The sequence below is a fragment of the Protopterus annectens genome, chromosome 8.part0, assembly GCF_019279795.1.
Source record: "Protopterus annectens isolate FY-2018-M chromosome 8.part0, PAN1.0, whole genome shotgun sequence".
Taxonomy (NCBI): domain Eukaryota; kingdom Metazoa; phylum Chordata; order Ceratodontiformes; family Protopteridae; genus Protopterus; species Protopterus annectens.
The window spans coordinates 562,638,658-562,665,885 of record NC_056741.1 but is presented as its reverse complement, the minus strand read 5'-3'; the positions used below and the strand labels follow the sequence as shown (position 1 = coordinate 562,665,885).

The window sequence follows — 27,228 nt, the reverse complement described above, 5'->3', positions numbered from 1 at the left end:
AACATTAACATGGAACCTAAAGATAAAATAAAGGAGTTTATAACCACAAACATGAATAAAAAGCTTAATAAACAACAGATTAAACTATTGGACAAGAGTATTTCATATACAGAAGTTATTACACAAATAAATAAGCTTAAATCAAACAAAGCACCGGGTAATGATGGTATTATACCAGAGATATATAAAATCCTTTCTAAAACTACATATTCATTAATACACAAGGTTTTTATTTTGGCCCAAACTGAGTTAATAACCCCCCCATCTTGGCAATATACATTTATTTCACCAATTTTAAAACCTAATAAAGATCCAACTAGATGTTCTTCATATCGACCCATCTCATTACTTAATGTTGATTATAAAATGTTTATGAGTATTTTTGCTGATAGATTGAAGACAATCATCCCCGGCATTATAGATATAGATCAGGCGGGCTTCATTGTAAATAGAAATACTTTTGATAATATAAGAAGAACTTTAACATTAATTGATTTTGCAAATAAAAGAAAGATTTAACACTTCTTAGTCTTGATATAGGTTAAGCATTTGATTCACTAAGTTGGGACTATCTGTTTACCTTACTGAAATGCACAAACTTCTCTGATGCATTTGTAAATTTAATTGAGCATTTATACAAAGGAACGCTGGCTTATATTAAGGTAGGAACATATGTTTCACAAAAAATACCCATTCTTAAAGGTACAAAGCAAGGATGTCCACTTTCTCCACTATTATTCACTTTAGTAATGGAGCCTTGGGCTAATTTGATTAGAAACAGTACTGACATAGAGGGTTTTGATATAGACGAAAATACAACATCAAAAATTCAACTTTTTGCAGATGATGTTCTAATTACATCAGCAGGATCTAATTCTTCTATGCATTCTTTATTTGATAAAATGATGAATTTTAAAAGTATTTCTGGTTTAATATTCAATGAAGAAAAAACTAAAATACTACCTATATATACACGAAAAAATATTCTCATTAGTGATTTTACTAAATATGTACCCAATTCAGGTCAGATAACTTATTTAGGTATAATACTATCTAAAGATATTAAATCTATTATATATAATAACTATAATACCTGTTTTCTTAATATACAAAATCTTTTTAATACCTGGAATAATATGTTTTTACTATGGAGGAGAGACTTACAATTATTAAAATGATAATATTCCCCAAGATTTTATACTTAATACAATCAATAATACTTTCACCTATAAAAATAATTATCAAGAAACTGAATACACTAATGTTAAATTTCTTATGGGCACCTAATAGACCTAGGATTGCATTAAAGAAACATACTAATAGCTGGTCTCAAGGGGGTATTTCTTTTCCAGACTTTAATTTATATATTATCTCTTCTATTATAAAAGTTATTACTTTATTAATAGATCAGTCATATATTGCAAAATGGAAAGATTATTGGGAGCTAATTAGTACGCACTTCATGAAAATCTCCTTAACACATAAAAATATGATTGTAAATAACTCCATGTTGTGGTTGCTAAAGGAATTTTGTACTTCACCTATTACACCTAAACATATGGTTTGTTACCCATTAAATATTATTATTAGTTATCATAACTTTATATTCATGCACCCTAAGTATAGGGAATGGAATTTTATTGTATTCCCTATAATGTATACTCAGGGTATGCTTATGTCATCTACTTCTGAAGGAGCTCATTTAGCTATAGATAATGATCTAAAGTACTGGTATCAGCTGATATCTGATAATAAAGTTAAAAATCTAGATTTCTTAAAACAAGAATTTGATCTAAGAGAAACTTGCTGGTTAGAGGTTCAGATCTTTAGACATCTCATTGATAGAATAGATCTAATGTCTATAACAGTTAAAGAATCTATTCCAAAACTGATTGATTACTTGATATTAAATTTACAGCATAAAGTTTCTGATAAAGGTAAACTTTCATATATACATAAAATTATCAGACAAGAAACTTTTTACAGTGTAGATTCATACTGGAATTATTTCACCTCTATTAATGGGGACCCACCAACTCAACAAGATAAACAATATATATTGGAATCTGCTTACAGAACTACATCTTCCATTGTCTGGAGACTTTATACATGGAAATTTTTACATAGATCTTTTTATACACCTTTGATGATGAATAAAATAAATAATAAAGATAATCTATGTAAGAGATGTAATGTAGAAATTAATGCTGACTGGGCTCATATGTTTTATGACTGTATGAAGTTGAAAGAATACTGGAAGTCAATTAATGAACTTTTGCAGGCTCTTTTTACAGATAATTTCATTATTTCTAAGTCTCTTATATTATTCAACACACCTGTACCTCAATGTGTTAAAAAGATTAAGCTTCCCTTGTTATGGTCTATCCTAGCAGTGGCCAGGAAAATAATAACTAGAAATTGGATTTCAGATACACCTCCTTCGTTCAATGGTGCCATATGGAAATAAGCACAATTAGAATGAGAACAACTAGAAAAACATCATATTATATTGTATGGGATAATTTACAAAATTTGTTAAAAAAATTCTAATTTCAATAGCACGGTATTTTAGTTTAATTAATTGATCTGATTGTAGTGGATGTCTTTGTAAATACTTTAGTTGTTTTGTTGAATATTATAATAATACCTATTTTTAATTACTTGTATAAAATTGTTATGATATTTCTCTTATATGTTAAAACAATAAACCTGTTTTGAAAAAAAAAAAAATTAAGGTGTGTTATTAGAAATGAAAGACTACTGACAGAAGTTAATAAGGACAGTTTCCAATATAACTACTTAAAAAGATAAAGTCTGTGGAAAAATGTAACAAGTTAGACACTGACATGCTCCGGGAGGAAAAAAAAGTCTAAAAACAAAGGAGTGCACGTCAGGCATGCAAAATTTTACTTGAAGACTGACATACAAAACTACTATACATAGCAAGCTCGGGTGAGGTTGTGGCAGATAGAAATCAAGAAGTTAGGATGGACTAGGAAAGAAATAGCTCCCAAGGGTACTAATAGCAGTATATCTCCGATGACTAGAGAATAAACAAACATTCTAGCAGCAGTGTACAAGAACAAATGCTCTAAATCTGGCCATGAGAAAGCAAGAAAGATGCTGCCATACCAGGAGAAAGAACTGCTCTTGACAAAAATGTGGCAGAAGAGAAGTATTAAAAACTGGGGACACTAGAGTGCTTATGGCAAGCTATTACCTGCAAAGCCACAAATAACAGAAGCAAGTTTATCCCTGCAATTAGGGGATAGCCAGAGGCAGATGTGACATTCTAGTTGCTATACCCAGCAATTTTAGAATATATTTCCACGGAAGTTCAAAGACATTCCTGGATGCAGAACAGGCTGAGAAAATACAAGTTTAGCCAACAAAGAGTTAGCCAGCATGCCAAAGAGGAATCTGCTTCTCAAAGTGCAGTAAGAGGGATAGGGAGACCATTTCCAAAGAAATAAATGACACCATGACAGAAAAGGAAAATGATGAAGTGACAGAAAAAAGCCCAAGAGTGATTAGAAAAATTAGTACTTTGATCCTGAACCTTCGTTGAAGGCTGTGCGTCAGAGCTGGCAACTCTGTACATAAAAATCTACTGCAATCATTAGCGGACCGGAGTTCCGCTGTGGCGAACCCTAACCAGGAAAAGCCGAAAGACACAACATCTTGAACCAGAGACCGGTGTTTGGATAGGATGACGAGCAAGATGGCCAGCAATAATGTGGAAATGGCAAGTAAATGGAAGAACTCTGAAGGGTCATTCGCACTGGATGCAGTTTGAACATGAGAACTGTATTTCTGAAAGAAAAAGTCTGTGTTAAACTGGTGGGAGGACTCTAAAGCATGATTTTCACTTTACCATTAGTGTTTAGAAGGGCAATAAAGAGACTGCAGATGCAACTGCAAGTAAAATTATAAGTTTGAAACAGTGGAAAGTGAATAAATTTGCAAGTAGTTGCATTCTCAGCAGTCTTAACACTTATTAAAACATAACACTGCACAATTTAGTCGATTCATGCTAGTACACTTTTTCTTAAGGCTAAAGGCTAGCTTACTATGACCATGCAAGTTCTTTTTTTTTTTTTTTGCATCCTAGTGGGAAACTGACATATAACAGGGACAGATGGTATATGTGCAAGTGGGAGTACAAGCTCTAGCATGCACTTATTGCTTAAATAAACCAAGCATTACAGTGTGAATGCAAGTTAGAAACAAATCAAAACTATTGTGCAGAATATATGAAAATTGCAACTTTTTATCATAACTGCCTTACCAATATTAACATGGCATGTAAATAGCATTACAAGTATAGACAAAATGACACAGTAAGTATGGGGTTCAAATGGCATTGTTACAGGAGGCATTTGGATAGAAATGTGCATGTGAATTTGGCAAATAAATGATTTCAGAATGGACATTCAGCCCTGAATCAGGGACAAAGTTAATGGGGATTACTACTAATGATTGAGGTAGGGGCTGCAATAGTGATAGAAGAGTGGAAAAAAACAATAATGTTAGATTTGTGGTAATTGGCAGAGGAGGAGGATTGCAGTGGCATGTATTTATATTTCACTTAAAACTACTTCTCTGGAGCTTAAGATGATGCAGGCAGAAATAAGCTTTCAGCAGGAATTATTTATAAGTGGGGACTGGAACTGGACTTGCAAAAGTGATAATGTATCAGAGGTACCAAGAAGGGAACAAATTACGACACAGTGGATTTGTTAAGAAATACATGTGAATAGTTGGAATGGAAGATGTGAATTCAGTGGTAAAAGCCCAGACATTCTCCAGGGTACAATACCCGAACTAGACTGGATAGAAAATTTTATTTCTTAAGAGTACATGTATTCAGTTGAAAGGTTTGAAACACATCCAATAGCTATTTCAGATCATGCACCAGTACAAAGTACAGATTAAATGAAGTACAAATGACAAGCTGATCGCTCCCCACCCCCACCCCCGACTGTTAAAGATACAAGAATTTAAGTAATGGGAACTGGAAATAGATACTAGTGAAGATAAAGACTTCTTCAGAATGGATAGCTAGAGAGTGGCATGAAATGAAACTGGGGTTTAAATATATTGTAGAAATAAGAGAGAAAAATACAGGGAAAATAATTAATAGGCATTAAGATGGCAAATGCTAAAGTACTGCAGAAAAAAGGGGAATCTCACAGAAAGGGGGGATGCTGTCGGCTAAAGGGAAAACATGGGAGTATTTGTATATGTACAAGTTTAGAAAAATATTTTTGATAACAGCACCAGAACACAAAAACTCTTGGAACAATGACATCAGCAACAAAACATAAGGGTTGTTGCCAACTTATGAAGCCTAAGAAAATACCTCTATAGGATGTGTGGTTATTTAACAGATATTTCTGAAATTCTGTGAACATTTGCATAAAGCAGAGGAATGGGAACCAAGAAAAGGCACAAGAGGAAGATGACACTCAAAAAAAAAAAAAAATTAATAATGAAGACAGAAGGGATGACAAAAGTGTTACAATCAACAGTAAGTCCCCAGGAGCAGATGGTATTCCTGTGGGAGTTTGGAAAATGATAAAAATCTTTTTGTTTAACAATACTTTAAAGTAAACTGGAGTACAAACATATTGGAAGAAAGATGTGTTGGCTGTCATTACCCATAAGACAGTAAGGGCCCTTCAGATTCCGCTTCATTTACACTAATCTCAAGTTTAAACCATGACTATAAAGTATAATGTCTACAAAAAAAGTGTGCCAAAAAGAGTCAGATGTGGATCAATGTGGTCTGAGGAGGGGAGGCAAACATCTGACAATATTAACAAAATAATAACTAAACAGGGTTACCCAGCAGTATGAACATTGGCTCCAAAAGATGGTCACCACTGATGTGACACCCCTACCACAAAAGCAAAAAAATAGTGGGAAAAGGGGTTATGAATGACGGCATTATGTGCTGGTGGGTCCTGATGTAAACTATTCAAGTCAGCTTGGATTTTATAAATAGGGCAATGGTAGCACTTCCCTTATACAATAGGTTTAATAAGGAGGATCAGTGGCATAAATTAAGATGGGAGGGTTTCTGACAACCATACCAAATAGATTGTATTTATTTATTTTAATTTTACATTTGTTAACCAGGGGTGTCTGAGCCGAAAAGGCCATTTTTCAGCCGAGGCCCAGGGAGAAAAGATCCGCAAAGAAAAATTACAGATACATTTAGTCATTTAGACATGATCAGTATACACACAAATTACAAAATACATGTTTTTACAGTGGTATGCGGCACATCAACAGTTACAGTGGAGAGAACAAACAAAAAAATAAAGGTAATTAATAGATTTGTGGTGTAAAGCTGAAATTTGGAACACAGGTAGAATACATACATAGTACACAGGTACAGTACATACACTGTAGATTAGCCAGTGTTTGTGAGCTAAGATTGAAAACTATTATCAAGTACTCTAGATTTAGTATGTATACCTTATCTGCTTTCACTAGCCTGGGGAGCAATAATGGCACTGCCAACTTTGCTTGAGATGTTGTCTGATGAGGTCTTTAAAGGAGGCTTTGGACAATGTGTTTTGAATGCTAGTGAGGACAGAGCTCCATTTTTTAGCCACTGAACTACTATATAGCGCATCTCCAACGCTACTGTAGCTGTTGGTGACTTCTAGTAGTAGTTTGCTGGATGATCTAAGAGGCCTTTTGGCTGAGTGATGTTGTACTAGGTTTTTGAGGGCAGAACACTTATTGGGGAGGTAAAAGATCGAATGACAGAGGCAGAGCTGATTGTAGGTTAGGAGGTTGGGCAGTTCAAGCCAGTGGAGCTGTCTCAAAGCAGTACAGTGATGAGTTCTATAGGAACAATTTGCAGCAAAGCGGGCAGTTCTGTTATAGCAGGCTTCCATTTTGCTTAGTTCAGTTTTGTTGAGATTAGTCAGAATGTGAGATTCATAGAGTAGGGTGGATAGAAGCTGGGAGCAAGCAATGGCTGATCTTGTGTTGTTGGTAAGAAATGGTTTGAGTGATCCCAGTTTGGCATGTACTTTTTTAACAGTTAAGTTGAGATGACTATCAAATTTTAGGTGGGAGTCTATCGTTATTCCCAATAGCTTACCCTGTGCCACTGGAGCAATTGGAGTAGCATTTGTGGAATAGATAGTGAATTGACTGTTATCAGTGTTTTTGTTAGAACTGGTTATAATCATAAGCTGAGTTTTCTTTGGATTGAGGATAAGTTGGGCTTTGGTAAGGTAGTTTTCAATGTCAGAGAATGCTAGTCGAGTTGTTTGCAGGATGTGCAGCACAGATTAAGATAGTGTCATCTGCATGCTGAATGATAGAGGCATGCTGTGTGGAGGTCATTTGTGAAGACTGTGAATAGTAGTGGTCCTAAGATAGAACCCTCTGGGACTCCTACAGTTATGGGCAGCTGAGGAGAGAGAGATTTCCCATTTCACAGCTTGGTACCGGTCAGTTAAGTAGCTCTGGAACCAGGTAAGAGTGGAATTTGATAGGTGACAGCTTAGTTTGTTTAGCAGGATTTGGTGCGAGACTGCGTCAAATGCTTTGGACATATCCAAAAAATAGAGTTGACACCTGTAGGCCTTCATTTTTGAGACTGTTTACTGTGTCTGTGAAGCAGAGGAGGGCTGTAGTGCTACTATGGGCAGGTCTGAAACCATGATGAGTAGAGGACAGGATGTCGCTGTCTAGGAAAGAGTTTAGCATCTGGCTATGGATGCATTTTTCTAGGATTTTGGCCAGGGGGGAGAGTAAAGCAATGGGTCTGTAGTTATTAAGTTCAGTGGAGGTCCCACCTTTATATATGGGTGTAACATAGGATATTTTCCAGAGTTTGGGCACATAGTTTTCAACAACTGATCTGCTGTTTATGAGAGTGGAGATTGGGATAGCAATAGCATCTGCTGTGAGTTTCACGAAATAGCTGGGGAGTAGGTCGGCTGCTGCTGATGAGGTTTTTAATTTGGAGAGCATGCTTTTGATTGAAGTGGTGGAAACTGTTTTGAGGGTAAAGCTTGTATTAGTGTTATTTGTGTTGGGGGGGATAGTGAGGAAGGAACTGTCCTGTGATACTAAGGATAGAATTGAGTTCACAAAGTGGGAGTTGAATTGTGTTTCAATGGGAACTTTAGTGTCAGGGGTGGTTGGTTTGGGGGTAGCCTTTTGGGTGGATTTTAGTAACTGGTTTACATTTTTCCAAAATTTTGGGGGGTTGTGTTGGTATTTAGTTTGTAATGTTGTGTAGTAGGATTTTTTTGTCCAGCCTAATGCATTTTTTTGCACGGTTGCACAGTTCTTGGTACTTAGTAAAGCCAGGCAGTGTCTCTGGACTTGAGGATTTGTTTGGTTTCTTTACTGAGCCAGGGGTTTGTAGAGGTTCTAACCTTTACTGAGCCAGGGGTTTGTAGAGGTTCTAACCTTGCATTGCTCAATGGAGCGACAGTGTTTAGGTGTTGTAGAAAAGTTTTGTTGAAATATGCTACAGCCTGTTCAAGTGGGAGGGTTTTTAGGGGGGTCCAGTCACAGTGTAAAGTGTTGAGGACATCAGGAGAGATTTTTTTTGTGTTTCTAGTGGATATATAGTTAGTAGTTTTGCATACACTTGTTCTACTACGAATAAAGTATATTATGTTGTGGTCACTTAAGGTGTCTGGGGGACTGCCTGTGTGAGGGTACAATGTGGGGTTGTTAGTTAGGACCCAGACAAGGATGGATTCCCTTTAAGATTTTTTATCACATCTAGTTGGAATTTGGACTAGCTGCTGGTAGCCATGGAGATGTATTAGATTACTTGGTGGTTCTGATATACAGGTGAACGAATCTAGGTTGAAGTCCCCCAGAATAAGGGTTTCTTGTGAGTATGTGAAAGAACATCAAGATAAGAAGTCTTCAAGGCTAGCAGGTGTATTACCAGGTGGAATATAGATCACAATTGTGGTGATGACCTTTTTAGGGTGAAGTTGAAGTTGTGAGATAAGTATGTCCCAATTATTGGGGGAGGGGTGGGAGTTTGGTAATTGATGTACAGTTAAGTTGGACTTGTACAGTAAGGCAGTTCCACCCCCTTTACGAAGTGGTCTGTCTTGTCTAATGATATTGTAGCCAGTAGGGTGAACTTCCGAGTTAGCTATGTTTTATTTAGCCAGATTTCTGTTAAAGCAACTATGTCTGGGGAGTAGTGTGCTATTGTGGCCTGGAGTTCAGGTATTTTATTTTTGATACTTCTAATATTAATATTTAGCATTAAAAGATGGTTGGTTTTGCTGCTGTTGTCGATTTTCCCAGAGATGAAGACAGTGGGGGTGTTATGTTCTGACATTTGTGTTGGAGCAGTTTGTATTGGACAGAAAGGATTTGGGCCTGGGTTGGGGTGGATATCCCCACTTATGGTGAGCCTGGTGTCAAAATGGTGATACAGATGTTGGAGTTTGGTGTGGAGTGTGAGAAAGTATTGTTTTTTTTTTTTTTTGGAGTAAGAATGAGAGCATATGTGTTTAGTTCTGAATTGGTCCGTTGTGTAGTTCTTGAATAATTGTGGGCAGATATTATATGTGTGGTGTCTGTATATGAGAGTGCATAATGTAGTGTTGTGCTACTAAGTTTAGAGATATTGCTAGAGTGATAACTTGCGGTGTTGTAAACATTATGGGAAGACAGACTAGACTTAGTTGTGTGATAGTCATGGTTATACAGTTTAAGTTGTTTCTAGGTGGGGGGTCTGAATAGGAATTATAGGGTTGCACTATATGTGGATGGGGAAGTAGTGTGGGTGATGTAAAAAATGCCTAGTGGGAATGAGAGTGATTGGGAGTATTTTGTGTGGAGCAAGTTGGTGTGGTATAATGTGATATGACTTGAGGAGCTGTGATTGGTGGAGGTGATGCGAGGGTGTGGCTGTGATTACAATAAATGTAGAGGTAGTGGGGGCAGAGAGAGCCCGAGCGAACAGAGCGGGGCAGAGCCCACCAAGATAAGAGAAAAAAGTAAGTATTACTTTACAAATCTGAACACTCCTGAGATCTAATGGCTTACCAACAAGCAGAATGTAATTTATGACGAGCACTTGTGTCCTGGTGGGAGACTAGAAATTTAAAGATGGCTCCATGCTCAGCAGGATTCTAATACAGACTTAGTATTAGGGGAGGGAGATAGCATAAGGGGTGTAAACCAGGTGGAATGCAAAGAAACCAGAGAGGCAATCAGTGAAGGCCTCAGATGGGGGTAAGTAATAATATAAACTAACTGTAAAGTGAAGGAGAGAAGAGACAGGAAAGTTTATTAAGGTTGGGAGTGTGTCTTCACATTGACTTGCTGATTAGTAGCCAGTCTGTGCACAGATTAGAGTAGGGAGATACATTAGCAATGAAGGGGAATGTATAGAGATGCAAATAAACAGGTGGGCCTCCAAGTGATACAAACTATGACAGAAAGCACTGAGAGGGCTGCTTGATGGTTAATTTAGTCACAGGGATGTGAATTAAATGTATACTGTCTATTGGACAGTTAGGATTACTGTACTAGCTGGGGGGGGGGACACAAGGCTACAACAGTCAGTTTTATTAGCACGCTGAGAACTACTAAGAAATACTGCTAATGTAATAGCTTCACTCTCATAAAACATACAAGTAGAATGCCTGGGTGGACTGACCCTGCTCTTCAAGCTCAAAATGTATATCCTTGATTAGATTGCAGTACTGATTCCTTCTTATACTGTATGGGTGGAGTGACAGCCACAGACTGCAGATCTGCTCGAGTGTGCTCTGAAGAGAGAGAGAAAAAAAAAAGAAAGAGGATGAAGCTAGTAGAAGGAGACAAAGACAGATCAAAGGAAGTAATGAGATAGGAGGTCCCCTTTCTCAGTTTAGCTGCTTTACATTTAGAACAATTAGCAAAGAAAGAGACTCACGAATTCAAGGAGGTCGCTGGTATTCTAATCAGGAAAAGTTAGCCTTTTATGCAGATACTATTTTGTACTTTATAAACCCAGAAAAGGACATTTTGGTGTTGTGGAACACTGAGAAATTTTCAAGTATTTTCGAGATATAAAAAAAATGAAAATAAAACAAAGGCTACTGCTGTAAAACTAGTTCAACGATACCCAGCCAAGTTTATGGGCCTTGCTAAGATGAAGTATTTAAGTACATGGGTTAAAAAGGATACTGTTATTCCACTAAGAATATATGGAAAAAACTATGCAAAAAGTAATACAACTGAGAAGCAGGAAACTCTTAGGAAGATACAAGGCAGTAAAAATGTTTAGTCCATTTAGTTTTTTTTTTTTTTCTAAATCAAAACAGGAGACACTGTGAATGATAAAAAGGTTGAAGGAATTTAATTTGCTTAATTTGAAGGGATACCTTCCAGGTACATAGTTAAGGCTCATGTACATCACTCTGATTTAAAACGTTCTGCTTGATTTAAATGATGAAATTAGGGTGGTTTCTGGATGCAGGCCCTTAAGGAATAACAAGCTTACAGAAAATTATATTTATAGGTAGCTGAAAGTATTCTGAAAACTAAGCCTGTGCAGGAATGGAGAAAGGAGATTTCGCCAACAGTGATGAGTGCAAGTAGGGATATAGAAAAATAGACACTAGGGGTCTAGAATTTACTGAAGAAAATTAGCAAAGGCACCAAGGAGCTGTTAACAAAATTAGGGATGGAAGGAGTGTGAGGGGGTCAAACGGAAGTATGGATTGCAAGCTAGTCACTGCCTTCCCTACCAGGGAATAAGAAGAGTAAGGGGGGGGGCAACGCTAACTGAAAGACCAGCTCTGGCCAAGTTTTTAGTGGAGTCTACAACAGAAAGCTCTGTTAAAAAGGAATAAAATCGGTATGACATATAAAATACTGAATGACAACTAATCAATCAAAAGAAAAAAATAAAAGTTAGAAATGATTGGGAAGAAAATTGGAAAGGCATACAGAGGAACAGTGGGAGGATGGTTGTATGGCTTCAAGTCCAGAAGGTTCAGGATTTTTGCATGGAAGTGTTTACACAGATATTTTTATATGTTAATATGTTTATACTAGGATAATGACCACCAGGATTTTTACTAGCCTAGCCATGCAACCTGACCCAGTTTTATCAGAGTTCCTTGGATGCCTATATTGGGGGTATGTTAGTAAAGAGGTAGCCAAGGGTTATGTTATTTGGGAATTTATTTACTACAGTTGACCTCTGTCCAGAGACATGGGGGTCAGGCCAGGGGGTTAATTTCTCATCCAATGATCAATATTTCTTTTGAATGGGGTTAGGCATGAAGTCTACTTCATGTAGAAAGGGAGCTTACTCCATAGCATGAGGATCCTTTCAGACACACTTTAGTCCCTCCAGCAGACTTATGTTGCAGGCAAAGTTCATGTCCTCAGATCTAGGGTTTTTGGTGCCATTTGTCTTGCGGATGTGCAATAAATTCGGAGCCAGATCAGATGATGCCTAATATGCTAGACACAGATCACCTCTCAGTAACCTGTAGGAGACAGAGTACAGAGACATGACCTTAAGGAGATCTGTGTAGGACAGGGTATTTGTACCTTGGATTTGCTTGATGAGGAATCTATGAGGGTTTTCCCAACTGTTGCAAGTGCTCAATTAGGTACTTGCCAAAGGGAGCACTGTGCTCAGTGATGTGTCTGTTAAGGGCAGTGTAGAGTGCTGCAATTCCATACCCTTTTTTGCCAGTTGAGAGACACAGAACGACTTCCTTTCTAGCTTGGCTACATGTTGGCCGAATGCCAGATTACTGTCTACATATGTTCCCAGATCCCTAACTACCAGGTCAACTCTTAGGGGTGTTGTATTGATGAAGTAATTAGCTTGGGTGAATGATTTCCCAAAGGGTACTATAATGCATATCTGTGTGTTGAGTTTTTAAATCAGTGGCTTTAGCATCAGTTGTTAGACCCTCATGTACGATATTTTAACATGGGGAGAATGAATCTATGATTGCTCCAAATTTACAGTCATCTGCGAACTTGGAGAGCCACAGGCCCTTGACTAATTAGTCAAGACTTCTGAGAAGAAGATACCAAACAGGATACCACAGACTTGAGGATTTTCCTCCAGTAGATAGCAAATTCTGGAGAGGTAATGTAAAAGAAGCCAATAGGAATGTACCAAGTTGGCAGATTTAAAAAATTCAGGTCAGCTACAAGGAGTGCAACTGAGTATTTGAGATCAATGGGTTAAGTACAACAAATAGTAAAAATGGATCTCAACACCAGAAATAAAAAACTCAACTTATTTTAATACAAATAGTATAGCTTTTGGGAATAATCCCTTCTTCAGTGCATTTAACATAGTTCAAATAGAGTTTTTTAAATACAGCACTTGATCCCATCGCCCAATAAGAGCTCAGCTTGTTATATAGAAAACCTAAAGTTTAAAAAGACAGCAACACGTATAAAAAAGTACATTCAAAAAGCAACTTAAAAAGCAGAACAGATAAACACAGTCAATAGCAACATTCACTCCAGTTTCATTTGTTTTGTTTTAATACAGATTTTAAACTAACTGAAGCATTTAATCCAGGTACATGGTCAGCCTGCACTTTTAAAAATCTACTTGTATTCAGCTACTTTAGTGGCATTTAGAACATCACCACCTCTTAAGTTAAAAAATATCCTTTGTATTACTGTAAATTTAAATGCATGGTCTGTAACATTGTCATGAATAAGCTTAGTCAAGGAATTAGTAAGTATTTTCCTTCTAATTTCTGAAAGATATTCAGATGTTCTTACCTTAAATTTTCCATTAAATTTACCTCTACATAAACTAGTGCATGTCATGCCACACAGCTAAATAAACCAGATTTTGTGTGTTTATAAGTAGCAAAGCAATCAAATTCATAAATATGCTTTGCTCATGGATTCTCAAAAGTAACAGAAGGATCAATGCTTTTACAAAAAACATAACAATTATAGCATGAAACGGTACCTTTTAATTCTAGTGGATTGGCCCTTCTTTTCATGCATTTCCTTATAGCATATTTTCTATTTCAGGTTAGTGCACAAGTAAAACCGGGAGATGCACCTACTGTTTTAACAATTCTGGCATAGCAGTTAGTATGTCCCAGTTTCTCCATAGAACATCAGTAACACCACTAGTAGTAACACTATATTTCATGATGTACCCAGACTTATTGATGTTATTATAACTTTGGTTAGTCTGCGGATGTTCTGACAAAAAATATGGTTTGGTTCTACCATCTCTTTCATTAGTCACATAATCAGATGCTTCATTCAAAAGATCTTCCTCATAGCCTCTCATCTGTAGCTCTTGTCTTAACATATCCATCTACTGGTTACATAATGTTGCATCTGTAGTCGGTCTACTCACTCTCATATATTGGCTTTTAACCAACCCTTTAAAAACATGACCAGGATGCATGCTGCATCTATGGAGAAATATGTTAGCCTGAACTTCTAAATAAAAAAACAAATCTCTGTTCTAGAATATTTCAACGTAAATAAATATCAGAAAACTTGTAGTAGTTTTCAAGAACCTAACATTCTTGTAGTTCAATTTCACCACCTTTCCAAATCAGTACAGTTTCTTGTTCAACCAAATGCACACATACTCACCAATTCATTCAAGGCTATTTTAGCATACGTTTTTGCTATTGGTTTACCCATAGCAACACCCGATACATGAAGGTACAGCTGCTCCCCAAATAGGAAAACATTACCTGTTAGTAGAACTTCTAAGAGAGCACAAATCATTTCTAATTTTCCAATTTGGGAATGCTGTGTTTTTATTCTCTCACAGCATGTATGCCATATTCATTAGGGATGATGGTGAGCAATGAGTTGACATCCACCGTTACAAAAATAAACTGGGCTGTCTCATTCACAGAGTACCGCTGATAAAAGTTGTTTTAAAAAGTAATTAGTATAACAAATACAACTTTGAAGATTTCTAACCAAGGTTTTAATTGTTCTTCGAAGAAAACTGAAATGGGCTCAGTTAACCATCTCCTCCCAGACACGATGGGTCACATCGGGGGATGCAAGCAATCTTTATGTATTTTAGGCAACACGTACAGAATGGAAAGCACAGGATTAGCAACGTACAAGAAGTTGAACAGTTCACATGTAATACCTTGTGCTTGAAGCTCATAACACATCATTAACCCTATGTATTGTATTACGTCACTCCTATTTAATAGACAAAAAAGTACTTGGATCATTTAAAAACGCTTGCATAGACTGGTTATTTTTTTTTGCTATCCATCATAATTATGGCATCCCCTTTTATCTAATTGTTTAATCACATTACTATGAAGTTGCTTAAAGAATCACATTACTATGAAGTTGCTTAAAGAATCATATTCTTCTTTTGACAAATTAGAACTCATTACACTTTGAATTATTAAAAAGCTCAAACAACTACTTCTCACAAATATTACAGAACACTGTAATTACAGGACAGCTAACAGGAACAAAAGTGCTTGAGTTCAACACTTCCATACCTGTTTAGTAGTAAGAGAATGTTTAAACATTTTAAGACTCCATCTAGTTCCAGTACATTCAGCACTCATTAGATCAAGGAGTACAATGCACCCTTTCACACAAAATTATCCAAACATATGTAACAACTGGAGTGGCAACAGAGGGTCCGCACTTAAAGAATACAAGATGTAAACATGTCCTATGCAGACTGCCTCAAAGCCCTGTCATCAGGCTCCTACAGACTACTGAGTGATGACCTATGCCTAACCTACAAGGCATTCTCCAATCCAGCCTTGATAGATCTGCTACACATTCGCAAAATAAACAGCACTAGAATTACCCAATCTAAGGATCTAAACCTAGACTGTCACAAACAAACTAGGCTAGAGGAATAGGTGTGTACAGAGATTACTCCTTCTCTGGAAGCAACTCCACATTCATGTGAAACAGAACTCTTCCTTAAGCCTAAACAAAACACAATTTGGACTAATGGATGAGAAATCAATTCACCCCTGGCTTGTTAGCTGTGACCCCTACGGATAGGAGCAGTTTGTAAATGCCTTAAGTCACAGGCATATACCAAAGCCATTCTAGCCCATATGCATTAATAACTGGGAAATTTGAGGCATGAATGGCTAGGCTGAAAATGGCTCTAGGGCTGTTAGCTTATCTTATGGACCTTTTCAGATTTGCAAAACAAACAGCACCAGAAACACTAGATCCAAGGATTTAAACTTTACTTGAGACCTAAATAAATATGCTGGCAAGACACATATGTATCTCAGAGGATCTCCACACTCTGGAATAGCTTCTCATCCGTATGGAGCAGAGTCCAACCGTAACCCTATTCAAATGTAATCTTGACCGTTGAATGGGAAATCAAAAATTAACCCCTGGTCTAGCCCCCCCCCCATGTCTCTGATGCACAGAGGCTGACAGTTATTTCATAAATAACATACCCCCCCATTAATTATTTCATAAATAACATACCCCCATTAAACCTTTAGCAACCTTTTAACTAACATACTCTTCCAAACAGGCACTCATGCTACATAGGGACACAACTGGGTTGGGTTGCACAGCTAGTCTTATAAAGGCTCTGGTGGTCATCAGCCCAATATATACCTATGAACCCATTAGCAAAGGGGGGAACAGATTACAGTGGTGTTGGATCATGTGCAGGAAAGCAGATCTTGTGAAAAAGATTTAGGAGAGATAGGAGTGAAGGCAAGCAGAAACAATATCCAACAAAAAGACGGAGGGAATGCATGAGAGAAGACCTGTAGCTATCAGGAATGACTACTGAAGTATATAGGAAAGCACCACTATAATCGAGAGATATTCACACAACATCTTGACCCCCTGTATTAAAAATAATTGTGGAAAAGTAAGTTCATGATGATCGACAAAAGTTTTAGTCAATATGTGTAAGGTGTAGAAATGCTACATTGAACTACATTACACAGTTTTGGAGTACGGCTACAAGAGGACAAGTGGAAGAAGTGTGTGCGTCTACAAAAATGGTTTATGTAGAGATGTGGCAGGGAACAAGAGCTCATGATGTGATTACATTGTATATATGGTAAATATGAAAGGGAAGATAAAAATTGTTCTTTGTAATAAATAGAATAAAAAATGTACAAAAATATTCTTATGAAAGGAGCATAGTTAAGATGCTGAAACATAAGTTTTAGTCAGACTTTCGATATGAGAGAAAAAAAACAATATTCATTACATCTTAAACTGCAATTATGTGTTTTGTTTATAAAATACTACATACTTGACAAAATGGAAATGAACAGTACTATAACTTCTGAAAAATCTACTAAAGCAAAACAATATTCTTTTCGATAAATGCCATATAATATCTTAACTGAAAAGCAGCTTATCAGGAGTGCATCACAACTAAGGCTGTACTGTAGTGCCTCTTCTGGTACATGATTCAATAATACAAACACACTCTTCCCCCCACAAAGATATCATCTTCCCAGCATGAAAGACAACACTACAACCTGCTGAGACACTGACATACAAGAGCTATGGAAAAATGAGGTGGAACAAAACTGCATTTCAAAGTTACAGAAGTGTAAACTGTAGCAGCCAAGATCTTATGATAGGCTAAAGAAGGTATCCAATGTTTTCAAAGACTATTGACAAAAATAAATAATCATTTAGAATTAGTTTAATGGTGTACAACAAAGCCTGATCTAAGGACAGACACCAGTGCCAAAGTATCAATTAATAATAATCGACTTCCAAGATGGCTGTACATTAACAGCTTAATTTCAGCTCTCCAAACGTGAAAACTAACTCGGTCAGTAAATTGGTATTTGGGGTAAATTTCAGTGACTGGCTAAGTGCACTGCCTGGATGCCAGCTAAAAAGAAATTTAGAGAACCAGAAAGAAAATCAATAGGACAAGGTAATGAAAAAAAAACACTGCCTAGGAAGAATTATGCAGCTATTCAAAAAGCAGTGCAAGCTCCTGCTTTGGTGCAAGACATTTTTCCTCTGTCTTACTGGAAGTCATGTCAAATGCACTCAGAGATGATTAAAATAAATGAAACACCAGTGGTGCATATCAACTCGTGTAACAAAAGGCTGGAAAAATAAAATGGAAGAAGCTTTAAACAAATATTCAGGATGAGGTGATTCTTTCTTTTCCCAGTTAGGTGTCGCCACAGCAGATCACTTTGTCCACTCATGATTGGCAGTGGAGTTTTTACGGTGTCGAGTTGCCAGCCCAGCGCCCAACCTTCCACAGAAGGCACACACACGCACGCACTCACACCTAGGGCCAATTTTAATGTGTCCAATCCACTTGCAGCATTGTCTTTGGGGATGTGGGAGGAAACTGGAGCACCCAGAGGAAACCCACATGACCACAGGGAGGACATGCAGACTCCACACAGAAGACACCCCAGCCGAAGATCGAACCGGAGAGCCTCTTGCTGTGAGGTGACAACGCTAACCACTGCACCACCGCAGCCGTCCTATTCAGAGGAGGTGATAAAACTGCAAAAAAACAGAGGCTGAAATTAAGAAAAGGCTGGCTGAATATGAGGCTGCTCAAAAAAAGAGATGTTTTAAAAAAATTAGAATTAGAGGACTGAGCACATACGTAAAACCTGAGATTTTCTACTATACCAGAGAAGACGGAAGGAACAGACTAGCACAAATAAGCAACTTGGCTGGTATTCCACAGCAGTTGTTAATTTAGTGAGATTCAAACTGCTACACCCACATATCTTCAGAATATTCTTTTCTGCAGGACAAAATCATTTTTGATGCAGAACATGCTAAGCAGAAAATAAAAAAAGTTTGTCTCCTAGTAAAATATGAGCTGTGAAACAAATTCTGCTTTCTGTTCTTCTGGTAATAAAGAAGACAGAGACTGTGCCAGTGAAACCTTTCCAATGTTTCAATGGAAAATGCTTGAGAAAGAAATAAACACAAGAGTTGACTACAAGAACTGAGAGTACATTGGAAATGAAGCCGAGACTAGATTTGGGAGATAAACGGGAATAACATCAGCAGCTCTGAAACTGACCAATAAATGTGGTATTACAAAGCATTAATTATATTTGTAAAACATGACAGAACAAGAAACCTGGAAATACTGGACTTTGACTTAGTTAAACTTGTAGGGGACTCTAAAGCATATGCCCTACTTCATATCATTAATATTTGGAGGAACGAGTAAGAAAGGAGAAGAGGAGGAAAAGAGTTAACAAGTAAACCAAATTTTGTTCTTAAACAGTAATATTTTCATAGTGCTTGACATAATCTGCATGCTATAAAGTAAAATTGTCAAAGTTAATTTAAGTGTAATGGGGGTACTAAAGTAAACAGGTGTCACTGTTTTTTCCATGTTTTCTTTCTCCTTGTTCAGTTTTAACAAATGTAGACATTGCAATGTAGAAAAAAAAAAGAAAAGGCCTGGTCAAAGACAGTATGATACAAGGAAAACCGATGTGCTTTTTCTTATGCTTGCATAGGGCAATGACTGGATCAAGACCCTTTGATAATGACTGGCTCCCAGCCGGAAGCAGAGGAATCTTCTGGAGCGCCTGTCCATTTTGATATGGTAGTATGCATCTTGAAGATCTATGGTGCACATCCAATTGTCCTGACCCAAAAAGGGTAGAATGGACTGAAGCATGACCATCCAGAACTTTGTTCTTTGTACAGACCTGTTTAGTCTGCTGAGATCCAAAATGGGTCTCAGTCCCCTGTCTTTTTTGGTACCAAAAAGAACCTTGAGTAAATTCCGGATCCTTGTTGGTCTGCTGGGACTCGTTGGATGGCTCTTTTTCTAGCAGTTTTGAGATCTCTTGGACTGCTTGTTCCCTTAGACTGGGTGGAACATCTGGAAGGGATTTGTTTGACCTTAAGGAGGTATGAACGAAGGGAATTCTGTAACCTCTGGATATGATAGGCCGTACCCATCTGTCTTGAGTTATGTCTTGCCAGGCTTTTGGGTACAGCGATAATCTTCCCCCAACTGCCTCCGAAGGTGGGCAGCCCCTCAGGGATGCTGGTAGGGCTCTGCTGCCCTGATTTTGCGGGCCCCTTCTGCCTCGAGGGCAGCATCTATTGTTGTCCCCTCCTCTGCCCCTGGAGGGAAACTCACCACGTGTGTCAGGCACGGCTTCCTGGGGTTTCCGGAACCACATTTTGCCACTTTTCTGACCTTTGGGGTATGGTCTAGAAGGAGTGGAAAAATGGACTCCCACAGCAGAGAGAGTCTTGCCTTCCTGCTCACACCTAGTAAGGGTATCCTTCACCTGTGGTCCAAAAAGAGCAGAACCATCAAAAGGGGTATTGGTGAAAGATGCCTTAAAGGGGTCCGCAAAGTTACATAACCGCATCCAAGCGTGCCTTCTCAAGGCCACACCTGTGCCTGCGGCTCTACCCGCCACATCGGCCGCATAAGAAATGAGCCGCATGGAGGAGTTCTCTATCGAAATAAGAGTCGCCAGCTGGGAGGTAATCTTATCCTGGGCCCCGACAGCTGATGGATCTTGAAGGGTATCTCCTAGCTCCTTAAGGAGATCCCTTTGAAGGCGTGTAAAATGGCACAAATAGTTCAGCGACCACATGGAAAAGGTCGCTAAGGAAAACATCCACTTCCCGTATCTGTCAAATCATCCTAGACTCCTTATTGGGGGAATGGACAGACGAAGAAGTCTCAGCCAACTCCTTTTTCGTGGCCGCTGCTACCACCACAGCATCAACAAGGACACCCTTTGCCAAAAATTGTTTGTCTTGTGGTGCTGTGATGAATTTCGTGGGCCTTCGAGGAGTTGGTTCCACTGTGTCTGGGGCTGTCCACGCCTTTTGAGCCACCACTGCCATCAGTGGATCGAAAGGCGGAGACACCCAGGAGGTGGAGGGGCGAGAACCAAACGCGTCCAGATATACAGATTCATCCTCAGAAGGGTTAAGGGTAGAAGAAGCCTTTGTTCATTAGCTTAGTAAAATGAGGGGAAGCCCCAAGCACTGGTATAAACATTAGCAAAATTTTAGATATGCATCTTATCACATCTATACTAACATTCTGTCTCAAGCTTCAAAGGGGAACATTGAGAGAACCTAGAGTCAGGTAACCAGATGAGGTCATTCTGCCAGCCATCTTGGAAAATTCTGATATTACAAAGAGAAATCTATCAGTATTGACTAGGGCCTGACAACAAGAAGGACCATGCACCACATCATCTGCCTTGCTCTATTAAGTAAGTAGGGAATAGCAATTATCCTAGATTCAGTCAGGAAAATATAGTGAATCTTAGTTTAGATACTGTTTCTCCATTTATCCAAGTCTGTCCATCAATGGTATTTTTCAATATTTCCTGATTTGAACTCTGTGGTTTATTGTAAATATATGTTCAGCATTTTCATGCTTATTATTATTAAATATATTTAAAACTTTTATTGTGGCTGGTCCTTTTAGAAAGTATTTAACTTTTGAGAGTGCTTATATTTATTTGGTGACAATGTGTGGGCCAGTCCTGAAGGCCTAGCTGTCTTTATCAACCACTACCATTTGTATTAGTATTAATATTATACAGTATAATTGGACATCCTTTGTTAAGAGCATCAGAGTAGCTGATTGTTGAGTGTCTGGTGGCAGTGATAACTACCTTATACTCTGGGCAGAAAGGGGCACAGCAGGTAAATATGTAACAGCCCTTCCCAGGGTGTGTGTGTGTGTGTGTGTGTATACATACATATATATATATATATATTTATTTATCTCAGCTACCTACAGCAGGGACATGAAGCACTGGTTTCACAGAGAGTGGTGAAGGATTTAACTTGGGCACTCTGCTGAGGACTTGACTCTACAGCTGTACCAGTGGGGAGTCTTACTGGGGACCTGGAGGGAAATGGGTATAGAAACCAGACCCAAGGATGAGTGTGTTTCCTGTGTGCTCTTAAGGGAAATTGTGCTTGATGCAGAGAGGTCTGCATCTGGAAACAATGAGTGTATCCATTTGCATTCCAAGTGAACGTCCCTCTCTAGTGTCAGTGGTGAAGATTCAGGCTGCCTGATTACTGGCCCGCAAGTGTGGGGATGGCACATCACCTATGAGTCTGAAAGGATTACTATTAGACCACATCACTACATATTTGTGTTATGATAAATAATGGAATATGCACCTGTCCTTAATGAAGAAAGCATGGACTGGTGTGGAAGAAGCTGGTTGTGAACACTCAATGAAATGAGGGCAAATTCAGTGAATCAGAGTGTATATGTTGGAAGGAGACGGGGTACTAAAGTGGCACCCTGCATTTTTAACAAAAACCGAGCACCTCATGAGATATCAAAACATCATGCTAAATCTGGAGGTTCCTCAAAAGTTTTCCCAGGAGCTACCAACAGTTACCTGCCATGACACACCAAGATGAAAAAAAAAGTTGGCTAAGCCAGAAAGAAAGCCAACATAAATAAATTTAGAGAAGCACATCAAATTTGGGTACAGTGCACACAATATTAAGAGGCACATCTATTTATTTATATGAAAGTCATAAGTTATAGCAAATCAGCCAGTTAATGACAGCACACTGCCTCACAGAGAGGAGCAGATATCTAACCTGAATGAAGGAAAGGTGTTCTCAAAAACTGACCTGGCCTCCTAAATGTGTTCAAATGTATGTGACTGATGATTACTACTATGCATAGAAGTTTGTATACAAGAGGTTTGGGTCAGTTCAGCACCCTTCAATTTACAGATTTTACGAGACACCTCAAAGTGGTAGCCTACATGAACAATTTGTGAGTCACGTGAAAAGCAGAACCCATGGGCAATATGGTAGAGATTTACACAATGAATCCAGAAAAAAAGGAATAGGGGTGACAATCAATTATGTCAATGTTCATTTCGGCTCACATTTATTTTATTTTTGGATAAATGTCGGTTCATAGATTAATACTAGGCTAACTGCCCTTGCAAGCCATTTTAAACCTAGCCAATTATCCCTTGTGAGACTCAAACCCTGGACCTTGTGTTTGTAAGACAAACACCTTAACCATTAGGGCCACCCTCCCAACCCCATCAACATATACAGTACTGTACATTCTCAAATTAAATCTGAAAAAAATATAATTACAATAAAATCTAAAAGTTAGAGACTTACTATTCTACAAAGGTGCAATTCATTCCCTCACATAAAGTCATAACTCTCAACTGTCCAGATTTTTGCCTCATATTTCTAGTGTTTTTTGATTGAATCATTCGGCTTTTCCCCGGTTAGGGGTCGCCACAGCGGAACTCCGGTCTGCTGATTGGCAGTAGATTTTTACGTACTGGCTTGCCAGGCCTAAAGCACAACCTTCAACGAAGGAACGCCCATTCACGCATGTCGCCACACAGAAGACGCTCTAACTGAGAATCGAATGGGCAACGTCTAACTATGAGGCGACAATGCTACCACAGCACCACCACCGCAGTTCTTTGTAAAATGTGTAGCTTTCTGGCAAATCACTGGGGATTAACATCACTAAACAATGATATACATTTCAGTTTCAGACTTCATATCCCTTAGAAAAAGCATGCTAACACAACTCTGCTATCATAGCAGCTTTCTAAGTTTTAAGAGCAATATTTATTCCCTTACTTTTGGACCTTTGTTCACCCCACCACCACCACGCACCACCCACTATTTTAGGCTCTGTCCAGATTTCTTGCTCCAAGACATTGAATGGTATGCACATTCATACCTCTCAATCTCTTTGCCAAAGAAATCTGGACAAAACCAAAAAGGGGGAGGGCAAAGGCTCAGAAAAAAAAAGTAAGGACAGGTTTTAAATATTCCTGTTATAAACTTTAAAAGTTGATATAAGGTTTTGTGTTACCGTGTATTTTTCTGAAGGATACGGAGTCTAAAACCCAATATCTTTTGGTGACTTCTATTCTCAACAATATGCCACAGAACCAAAGAATTTAAGAACAGAGAAACAATAGAAGGCAAAACATGAAAAGTCATGCTTACAGTATATTTCTTATTCAGTGAATGTGTTAAATACTTACCTAGTACTGAACATCAACCAAAATTACAATAATGGTAAAACTTAAAACCTTGCTCTTTTACACAAGTTCAAGATACTCTCAAATACTTTTGTAAGCTGTGCAAAACATTCAACGTTTTTTTCTAATATTTTTTGACTGAGCACCTGTATATGACAGGCACATTATGTTACCGAAATGAAAGTAACAAGCAGACCTCTCAACCAACTGGGAACAAATTTCAACAGAATCAAGGACAAGTCAAGAAATATTCAGGGACATTTTTAAAATATTAGTGCTATTAACTTGAAACATTGACAGAATCAGAGCATATGAATTAATACAAATTTTCTGAAGTAAAAGAAGTTAATAACTCTTAATTATTGTCATTATTCATTGTGTAATTCACCACCTTTCCTCCAAAAGTCACTAGTTTTAGGAGGGAATAAGAGGGACAGAGCTAAAATTTGAGACAAAATCAGGGACGTCCCTGAAAATCAGGCACAGTTGAGAGGTATTGTAACAAGCATTTCCCGCCTGCAAAATTGCAAACATGCCTTCAATTAAGAAGACTCACCTTCACGTGGTTGTTCACAGCTGCATATCCTGCAAGCTGTTTTGCCTGCTCTGCTGCCATTTTTGTGTGTTTAGACAGTTGTTGCACGTGTCCCGCAGCTCCTCGTTCAACTCTTACTATTGATACTAAACCTCTGGAAACACGCACAGAAAAAACATTCAGCCACATCTGCCCGCCCACTGTAAGCCAAAAAAAATGCTCTGAAAATCACGCTTGGAAGGGTTGCCTCGATTAGATTTCTGGGTATTGTAGTTAACTCACACTACACTTCCGACCTAAACCACCCCTTCCCTTTAAACAAAAATAAACTACCGGGTCTAATGTATGGGTCATGCTTTACGCTTCCTGCATTCTTCCAATATTTAAAGAAAGTGAAAGTGCACGTATTATGCTCTCGCCCGATCATTGTCAGAACGCGAGCGAGCTTTGGTAAAGTAAATGAGCTGTTTGTCTTTCTGCGGTTAACTAGGTGTAGAATCAACACGCGGTACGGTAGTAACTCCTACCAACTCCATCCATGACAAGTGTGAAATGTTCTAGTTAGTTGGACTGTAGGCCTTACGATGTTCTTTGGTTCTCCAAAATAAAGCGCAACGACAGCGAAACGTAGACCTGCTGCAATGATCCTGTCTGTTGGGCCAATGTGTATTTTACAATTACTCCATCCCTTTTGGGCTACCAGGTACCCAACATTGGGCGTTAGAGAGATAAAGAGGTGTACGAAGGGGGAAACTGAAGTTAGGGCAGTAAGAGAAAATTACTTTGCAGCAATGTGAGGTTTCCAGAGTTCCCACCTTTTCAAATGTCCAAAGTGGGACACTAAAAAAGTGAGATTTTGCAGGACTAAACATACCCACGGCCAGTGCAAATAACAGAACTTCACCTTTTTCCCCAAAATGAACGCTTATTCTTGTAGCATGTGAGTTGTTTATGCTATTTCGTGCAACATTTCAGTGCTTCAGATAAAAACTACTATTTTATGCAACTGTTAAAGAAAACGTGGGGACTGTTTTGTTCTCAAAAATCTTAGGACGTTTGCCGTCTTTCAGTTTTTTTGCAATACACAACTGCCCAAAGAGGGACAGCTGGTGACCCTAGATGTCTCGGTACGCCTCACAGGTAGAGCTGGATTGTGGTCAAGTGACCCCCCCCCCAACGCATACACACACACACACATTCCAGTATCCCATTACTTGCTGCTGTGTCTCCCAAATAGTAATAAACACTTTTCAAATCTGTCATTGAGCATACTATTTTCCTTTACTTTTACAATGATTACAGGCATTTGGACTTAATTTAAAACTCTTATTTCAAGTTTCATAACACAAATACTGGTGGTCATTTTCTAAACAAGACAACAGTATGGTACTAAAAACAGATTTAGCATGAGCAACAGTAACCTTTTTCCCCTGTAACTCAAATACATGAAAAATGTATTGAAACTCAAAATCATTGAAAATGCATGTTGTCAGTGGGGGTGAACCTTGGGCTCCTGGCGGTTTTCAAACGGGGGTCTGCCGCAGACACACGCCTGGCTATTTTCAAAGGGGGTGTGCTGTGCGCGCACACACACACACACACACACACACTTTGTACTGAACAATCACAGCCACTAATTGACTGTGTAACCATCACTTCTGATTGTGATACAAATGGCCACAATAAAGTGTTCCAATTGGCTTCACACAAATGTACTCTAATCCTGCAAAGACAGACAAATGACGTTTTAACTTTATCAGCTCAGCAGGATCAGACATTTTTATTCACAGACATCCCCATAAACTTAGCAATTATAGCTACATTGTTGACTGCACCCTTTTCAGATGTCTGTGTAAACAAATTAATAATAATAATGACCAAAGTCACGTATTTAAATTTTGTTTCACACAAACACACTGTGGCCAAAGTATTCCAACTTAATTTACGCACACAAGCACACTAGTCCTGCGAAGCAAGTTTAAACATTTTTTTTAAATGACCAGATGATAAGGTACTTTTTATTCGGACAGTCCCCCACCTCCACCCCACTAACAGTTATAGACATTTTCTTGACTGTGTACACCCCTTATTGTTATAAAGATATAAATTACATGTGCCTTATTTGTAGCCTTTTGATGAATATGTTTGTCATTCTGGCTCCAAATGCAGAGTCACTTCTTCACCCCATGTCCGAAGTGTGCTCACCATCCAGCTGCTTCACTCTACAATAAGGTACATTGGATTCATGTATTTTCGTTACTGTTATGGTGTATTTCATTTTGGTTCAACCTTGTACTATAAAATACAAATAAGATATTACTGTGTTAAATTCTGGATAAGTGTATTGCCTTCTGCTGTAAATGTGTAGTAAATATATCAGCATGTTTCTACTGACCTTTTTACACTAGGTTGCTGTAGTAGCAGCTAAGTGTTGTTTAACAAGTACATTAGCTGGTTTCTACTGGCTGTTTTCTTTTACAGTATTGTGAAGCTAGGGGAAGGTGCCAGCCTAGCCAGATTGAATTTTGTACATAATTCTGTCATTTGTAAATATTAATATAAGCCACCAGCTTGTTCTCTTAAATGGAAGAAAATGCTGTTAAATGTGGAACTGCAAAAATGTAACAACAGTGCACTCTGTTGTAGGAAGGCTGATAAGTCAAGCATTGTGTAATTGTTTGA

General features: G+C 38.2%; 1 protein-coding gene across 1 annotated transcript in view; it reads right to left on the bottom strand.

Annotated features, from left to right (window-relative positions):
• The window catches only part of RPIA (ribose 5-phosphate isomerase A), a 427,914-nt gene extending 403,018 nt beyond the window's left edge, over positions 1-24,896 (bottom strand). The window contains exon 1 of the mRNA XM_044080062.1: positions 24,568-24,896. Within this exon, the coding sequence (XP_043935997.1) occupies positions 24,568-24,735 (168 nt within the window). The 5' untranslated portion in view covers positions 24,736-24,896. The remainder of the gene's footprint in view (positions 1-24,567) is intronic.
• Between the last annotated feature and the right edge of the window lie 2,332 nt (positions 24,897-27,228).